Source organism: Eubalaena glacialis, chromosome 6 (genome assembly GCF_028564815.1).
Source record: "Eubalaena glacialis isolate mEubGla1 chromosome 6, mEubGla1.1.hap2.+ XY, whole genome shotgun sequence".
NCBI classification, from domain to species: domain Eukaryota; kingdom Metazoa; phylum Chordata; class Mammalia; order Artiodactyla; family Balaenidae; genus Eubalaena; species Eubalaena glacialis.
In genome coordinates, this window is record NC_083721.1 from 30,711,732 (window position 1) to 30,719,989 (window position 8,258).

At 39.5% G+C, this 8,258-nt stretch overlaps 1 protein-coding gene across 1 annotated transcript; it reads left to right on the forward strand.

Annotated features, from left to right (window-relative positions):
* The first annotated feature begins 942 nt into the window (after positions 1-942).
* On the forward strand, positions 943-2,442 carry LOC133092944 (serine/arginine-rich splicing factor 6-like). The gene is given in 2 exon segments (XM_061192709.1): positions 943-978; positions 1,172-2,442. Coding segments are annotated over 2 exon segments (1,278 nt in total). The 3' UTR covers positions 2,414-2,442.
* The last annotated feature ends 5,816 nt before the right edge of the window (positions 2,443-8,258 follow it).

Sequence of the window (8,258 nt, forward strand, 5' to 3'; positions counted from 1 at the left end):
CACGAAGGGAATATTTTAAAATTCGTTTTTGCTTATTACCGAGAAAACCCAGCAGGCAGATAGATGGATATTGGGACGCACTATTAACCTTACTTTTTTCTCTTTTCCTCAGTGGTTTTCCATAGCAACAGCTGACTAATGACAGCACAGATCAGCACTCAGTCTCAGACACACACACACACACACAAGTCAGAGGTGGTGTTATTATTTTGCATTTTTTTCCTAAGACAGTGTTATGGATGAAAGCACCTAAATTCGACCTTTTCTCTGTCTTCTCATGGTTGTTCATTTCTACCTTATTTCAAAATTGCTCTTCCCTTGTGCTATCCCTCTCTCCCTGACCTTCTGTTTGAAAATAAACACTCTTACTAGATGATCTACATCCTTTGATGTCAACTATTTCTAATCTGAGGTGTTCAAGTCAATAGTTTTCCTTAATTTGTGGCTAATTATAGTTCTTCTTTTAACTCAGTTTAAAATTTGGTTTCTTCATACCTTCCGACCTTCCCCCTCTGTGACTTTCTATTTCTCTGCAATTCAACGAAGTGTTCAGATGAAAGGGAAAAAAATGATGCTTTAAGTCCACTTGATTTGTTTCCATATTTTGGGGGCTATTTTGACTTTAAGAAATTGGTGTGTTTATTATTTCACTCCTAAATATATTACCTTTGTTTCCAATCACCAAACAAAAACAAACAAACAAAACCTGGGCTATTTCTTTTTTTTCCCCAAAACAAAGCTGAATACTGGGGATTTTAAGCTTATCTAACCAAATATGCACACATCGTTTTTGATCTCTCTTGTATATCTTTTCACATAAAACCTAAGCTTTTCTTTGCTCCTTTACTTAAAAACCGCTAAAAATATTTATTACGTACCTATTCTGTGTCAGATACTATGTGTTAGGAATACAGTGAGTAAGAAATAAGTTTTTTCCTTAATATGGTTGAACTCTACGAAAAGTTAACAAGTGAACAGGTAACTCCTTTCTGTCAAACGTGCATTCCCTTCTCTTTTGCAGTGAACACAATTTGTTCCAACTGTCACTTGCAGAAAAACTAAAATGTCTCCAAAGGAACACGTGGAGTTTCTTGATTATTCATTTATGTCCAGTTTCCTCTCAGATTCACGTACAGGTTTTAAATTGACCGATGGTGTGCGGTGCTGAGAGCCACAAGGCAACGAAGAAAGTGAAAAGTCAAAAATACACAAAGCTGATCGTGTGGCTGGACCCGGCCGCCGCTGCCGTGGGAGGTGCGTGTCCGGGCTCTCGCCATCCCCGCCCCCGCCCCGCGGCTTCTGCCTCTGCGGTCCGCCGTTCGACAGCCGGCCCTCGGGCCCCTCGCCCACCACGGACGTGCCGCGCGTCCACATAGGACGCCTGAGCTACAACGTCCGGGAGAAGGACATCCAGCGCTTTTTCAGTGGCTATGGCCGCCTTCTCGAAATAGACCTTACAAAGGGGTAGGGCTTCGTGGAGTTCGAAGACTCCCGCGACGACGGCGACGCCGCGTACGGGCTGAACGGCAGGGAGCTCTGCGGCGAGCGCGTGATCGTGGAGCACGTGATCGTGGAGCACGTGATCGTGGAGCACGCCCAGGGCCCGCGCCGCGAGCGTGACGGCTACAGCTACGGAAGCCGCAGTGGTGGAGGCAGGTACGGCAGTCGGAGAACCTATGGCAGAGGCGAATCTGGACCACCTGTATGCGCAGAATTCAGGCTTACTGTAGAACACCTTTCTAGTCGTTGCAGTTGGCGAGATTTAAAGGATTTCATGAGACGAGCAGGTGAAGTAACCTATGCAGATGCTCACAAAGAACGCACAAATGAAGGCATCAGTGAGTTTCGCTCCTACTTGGACATGAAGCGTGCTTTGGATAAGCTGGACGGTACGGAAATCAATGGGAGAAGTATTAGACTAATTGAAGATAAACCACGAACAAGCCACAGGCGGTCTTATTCTGGAAGCAGATCAAGGTCACGGTCTAGAAGAAGGTCACGAAGCAGGAGTCGTAGGAGCAGCCGCAGTAGATCTCGAAGTATCTCAAAAAGTCCCTCCCGATCCAGGTCTTGGAGCAAAGGTCGATCACGTTCTCGTTCAAAAGGCAGGAAATCTAGATCAAAAAGCAAATCTAAATCTAAGTCTGATAGAGGCTCCCGTTCGCGCTTTTGGAGCAGATCGAAGGATGAATATGAGAAATCTCAAAGCAGGTCTCGTTCTCCATCTCATTCCCCCAAAGAAAATGGGAAAGGTGATATAAAGTCAAAATCTAGATCAAGGAGCCAGTCTCGTTCCAATTCACCCCTACCTGCTACACCCTCAAAGGCCCGTTCTGTGTCCCCTCCACCAAAAAGAGCTTCTAGATCTCATTCAAAGTCAAGGTCACGATCCAGATCGAGTTCCAGAGATTAACCCAGAACTCTACATTCTTTGCACACTATTACGGAACACGTTCCTACTTGCTTAGGCAGTTACTCGTCCACGTTTGTACTTGGCCTCTTCTGCAAAAAGAATCTCCCGAAAAAAGGGGCATACAAAAATTGGATTTGTAGCCAAATTTGGTGAAAAAGATGAGGTTCTAAAGAAATGGCATGAAGTCAAAGATCCTCTCCCTTTGTAGAATTAAGATAACTTTGATTTTATAGCTTTTGAGCTAAAATAACTTTTGTAAAGATTAAGCTCATTTAGATTTTTTTTTAAAAGTATTTCTGCAGGATCTGGTGAAGGGGTTTCTGTCATTGTTATATTTGTTTGCTTAATTTTAAATTAACCGTTTCAAGCTTTGAACACTTAGGGCTTTAGAGGGAGAACCCAATTTCCAATTATGTTGGCTTTTTATAAAGCTTAAGTTATGTAAGATTTCAATAAAAGTTTGCTACGAAGATGACTGCCTTATTGAATAGGTCACTGTTAAATACCTTTAAATATTGATTATCTGCTATCTGTGGAAATAATGTAAATTCTACTTAAGTGTAAACAAGGCAAGTCTCAGACCAGCAATAAATTATTCAATTTGGATAACATTATTTTGTCCTGTTGTTTCAAATTTGCCAAAGTCATATTGGCCCCTTAAACAGGTTAAGTTAAAAATAAAAGATTTTATAGTCAATCTGTTATACAATTTTGCCTAAATTAATAGATTTTTTAAATAATGAAATCTTTTTCAAACTTAAATTGATTGAACTCTTCAAAAAATAGTTCCTATTACTTGGGATCTTATCTAGCCTGGTAATCCCACTTTCTGGAAGTGGTCATTGTAATTAGTGTTTTGTTAGAATAAGGTTCCGTGGTCTTTAATGTTTGTTATGTAAAAATGGAAGTAACCTTTCTTTGATCAGAAATTTGGTGTGTTATTCAAAATGGAAAAGCAAATATTGCATTTTCTACTGAAAGATCCTTAACAGGCACTTAAAACAGATCGCTTGATAAACCAGTTACTGATTAAAGTAAAATTCCACCTAACAATCAGTCCCCTTTAGTTAGTGGGGTTCTGTGATAATTGGTTAGATCATCCTTGTAAAACTTTATGCGGTTGGCTTGGAAAAAATGTAAACGGGTTAACCGTAAACTTTTGTACTTCATCATGAAGGGTAATGAATACTGTGGAAACCAAATTTTATAATGCTGCAAATTTGTAGGAGTTACTGGGTTACCAATTAGTGCATACATCCGTTAAGCCTAGTTAGTTGAGATTGCAGTTTGAGAAATGAATTACCTTATATATATCTCTCTCTCCAGATTCTTTAAATAAGGTAATTTCATTAAAAGCACTCATTAATCTTAGTCTGAAATCAAGATGTAGGTTATACGGCTCAGCTTTAACATCTTCCTGGGAGCTGTCACTCTATGTAAGGTGTTAAGGGCTGGGTAGTGTTAGGGTGTGGTGGGTACCACTCATTGTTCTGCAGGTGTGCCTAGAAAGCATCATAATCTAGAATTGGTTTGTAGGTTCAGATAATCCAGAAGGCAAGCCTAATAAAATTGAGACTACGTGAAAAAGGTTGAGTCAAAGATCTAGATGCCAAAATGACACTGTAACTGAGAGTGTTTGCTCATGTAAAAAGACTTGTTCTAATAATTTCTGGGCTTCCTGTTATGAAATCTTAGAGCCTAATCTTAGGGACATAGTGCCCCAAAAGGTTGATGCTTCTTCCAAGACCTTATTTTCTTTAATGCTTTTGATATTTTTTTTAGATGTTCATAAGAAATATGGTTTGTTTGGTTTTTTTCTTTCAATATAAACTTCAGATTTTGAGAGAAGAAACTGGTATCTGTAATTATAGTTCATTGTTTTGCCTGTTTGAAAGAACAAAAGTTAGGACTCTTAAATGAGGAAGCAAGCCTCCACTGCCTTTCAAATTATGTTTAAGGACAAGTTACTTTTAAGAATTGGCTTTGACCAAAATTCTCTTGTTTTCAGGGAAAGAACAAAAGCTTTTAAAACCACAGCCTTTTAAAATGAAGGAGGGGAATACTACAATGTGAAATTAGGCTTTCTAAAAGTATGGAGCATACTTCAACTGGGCTTTCTTGTGTCGGTATTCCATCACATGGTAATAGGCAGGTTTGTTTGCATTGTTAGCTGCCCCTCCCGCCCCCGCCCCCCCCGCCACTGTGGGTAATTGTATAGGTAAATGTCTGCACCCATAAGAATTTAGCAGCAAAGGCCAACTTATTAAAATTCTGGTTCCTATCCCACACCTGTGGACCTACATCATTGGATGTGCTAAACCACTGTATTTATAACATTGGCCCACTTGACCAATGAAATGTTTAGTTCCTTGCTAACTTTTAAGTAGAATCTGAGTCTCTACAACTTGCCACATGTTCATCTATGGCTAGATGGAGTATTAAGCTGGTGGAGAGCAAAACAGAAGTGAATGATAACTGGATCCCCCTTTCTTTTACGTGATAGTGTGTTGACATGCCGTAGTGCCTTTATGGCCACTTCGAGTCCTTCCTGCTCCTGTGACTTAACGTTCCACTCCTGTGTTGTTACCATCTTTTCTCTTGGTATCTTCTTTCTCCCACTTTGTTAACCTGCTTTGTGCTTTAGTGCTTCAATAAAATGTTCACTGAGAGAAAAAAAAAATACACAAAGCTGCTCGTGGTGAAAATTTAGATATAGACATCTAACAGTTGTAGGTTTGTTCGGAGTTTTCCCTGTAATACGTTTGAAACGTTACAAGATTACATACCTAAGAATCAGAATTGTATTCTGTGCAACTTATGAAAAGTGAGAAGTAGGTCATTTACATTCTTGACTTGGGCTGATAAATGTATGCTTTGTGGCGGGAACATATAACTGGGACTCTACCAGCAACGGAGAGCTGTCAGAAGGCTCTCTTGCAGCTCTACCAGCTGCTGCCCCCAGTGCCCTTCCCCCTATCCTACCTCCAAGCTCACACCCATCATTGCTCATACCAAGAATGAAGCTACATAGGTGCAGAGAGTGAATATCTTCCCTTTTATGTCCTTCCCACAGCTTCAAGAAATGTCCACAAAAATTGCATTCGTAAGTTTGAAGTTCAAAATGTGACCCACAACACAGTCTCATATTCAGTTGCAGATTTCCTTCCATTATTGGAGAGCTGGTAACCATAAAGTAATATGATGGATTATAAGCTTTTTCTCAATGTATCAGTGGACTGAGAACTTGGCTGTCCCTCCACTTTAAATGTACCAGCATTCTCCTCTGCACTATTCTTTCTTCTTTCATCCTCTCTCCCAACAATTCCTGGTGAACGAATCTCCAGAGAATCATAAAATCATAGAAAATTATAACAAGAAAAGACCTGAGAGATCATATTTTCCATTCCCTTTATTTTAGAGATGGAACTGAGACTCAGTTTTCTGTAATTTAACAGGTATTGTGACCTAAGCCCAGTGTTCATAAGAAATATAAATGTTGTTAGGAGGAGACCTCTCCAGATAGAATGATATTCTGGAATGGTCTGCAAGTGCCTGCAGGTAATTAGGCAGCTGGCGTATTGCTTAATCTCCAAGTCAAGTTTAGGTTTTCTCTTCTTGCTTTAAAAGGGAATATTGCTCTAAAGGGACAGTGAGTGTTTGACACAGTTAAAGAAACAGAGATGAGAAATATAGGACTCCCTTTTAGTGAGATTATGTATTTAACTTTAAAAATCACGTGTCTACACTGCTTTCTAAAGTGGGTACCCTTTTCTCCTCATCATGATCATCCTTCTGAAAAAGACTTGGAGGCACAAAAGCACCAACAGTCACGTATCTTGCCAAATAAAGAACCAGGAGTCAAACAAGCTTATACCTAAATGGTTTTATACAATCTACATATATGTTGCTCTCCTGCCATGGCAAATACCTAAATTTTTGCCTGAAATGGGAAATAGTTTTATGAGAGAGATGCGAAAGTACTATGTTCACATTTTACATCTCATTTAGATTAAAATAAACCTTAATATTATATTTTATAAAAAGTTACTGACTGTCATTTTGGAAAGTCCTGAAGTTTATCTTCTTTATCATTTCAAGGAGAGTTCTCTCTTTTTAAATCTTTATGTTCTTTATCAGTCATGAGGGGGAGAGGTCCTCTTTTGTTTCTATATTTGGCAAAGAAACATTGGCATGAGGTTTAGAATATGTTGAAATCACTTACTGTTAAATGGAATATATAGCACTATATTAGTTAGATATTATCAGACAGGCTTCCGTAATAGAGACCAAAAATAACAGTGGTACATAAAAGAATCTTGGAGGAAGACAATCCATAAGAGGTATAGAAGCACCAGCATGTCACCCAGGTACTTTCGATATTTCTGCTCCAAAATACCTACTTGGAACTCATGATCTCTATGTTCCAAAAAGAAAGAAAGGAGTGAGAGATAGGAAATCAAGAGAGGTGCTTCTCACAACTAGGTCAGGCCTAGTTGTGAGAACCTTAATAAAGATTAAGAAGTCACCCCAGAAGTTCCACACAACATTTTTCATACATATATTATTGGCCAGAAATGAGTCACATGGCAGCACCTGGCTGCAAGGCGATCTGGGAACTAAGGTCATTTATCCCTGATCATATGATGGATTGACATATTCAAATTTCCTGTTTGTTAAAAAAGAAAATATATTCTATGGCTGTGGTATCAGTTCACATCTTATCTAAATGTTATTTTTAATAAATAAGCACATAATATTTGTCATTATGTTTTCTTTGAATTCAAAAAGATCAAATTCTCTTATAAAGTAGAAAACAAAAACAAACTTAAACTCCCTAATGCACACAGCTGAACAAGCACTTACTGAATACTTAATTACACGCTAAAGTCAGTCCTTGGCCATAGGGATCAAAGCTGAATTATCATTTATCCCAGCGGTCCCCAACCTTTTCGGCACCAGGGACCGGTTTCGTGGAAGACAGTGTTTCCATGGATGGGGGCGGGGGTGGGGGGAGGATGGTTCAGGCGGTAATGCAAGCGATGGGGAGCGCGGCAGGTGAAGCTTCTCTCACTCGCCTGCCACTCACCTCCTCCTCTGCCGCCTGGTTCCTAACAGGCCGAGGACCGGTCCCCCTGGTTTATCCTTCTCTCAAAAATCTATAATTTGGTGAAGAAGAAAGAGATATAATCTCATCATGTTACACAATGTGAAATATTTTTAAGAAGCAATAACTATACAAAGAAGAAGTAAATGCCATGTAAATAGAGAGTGGGTAGGGGAAGGTATTGGAAAAATTCCCCAGAGGAGGTGAAATATGATCTGGACTCAGAAGGCTGAGTAGGATTTCCCTGTAAATCAAGAAGAGAACAAGACAAACAGAAGTAATAGGTTTCCAAAACCTTATTGCATATCTGTTTATGTTCAACATATAACAATGGTTCAATGCTTGAAGATATGAAGTGAATGGATGGCCAGAAATACAAGGATCTAGATCAGGGTCATTAAACACCAACCCATTGCCAAATCTGACCTGTCGTCTGTTTTTGGTAAATAAAGTTTTGTTGGAACACAGCCACACGTATTGTTTACATATTGGTTATGGCTGCTTTCACACTACAACAGCAGACTTAAGTAGTTGCTACAGAGTTGGTATAGCGTATAAAGAAGAAAATATTTCCCATTTGGCCTCTTATGGAAAAAGTTTGCTGACTCCTGATCTAGATTAAAGACATTTTCACAGGTATAAAGAATGATCTGATTGTTTCAAGAATGAATTAAAATGTAGGATACCCATTTCCCAAATTCCTTGGCTGCAGCTACAAAGCAAAGCGAAATGGAGGGTTAA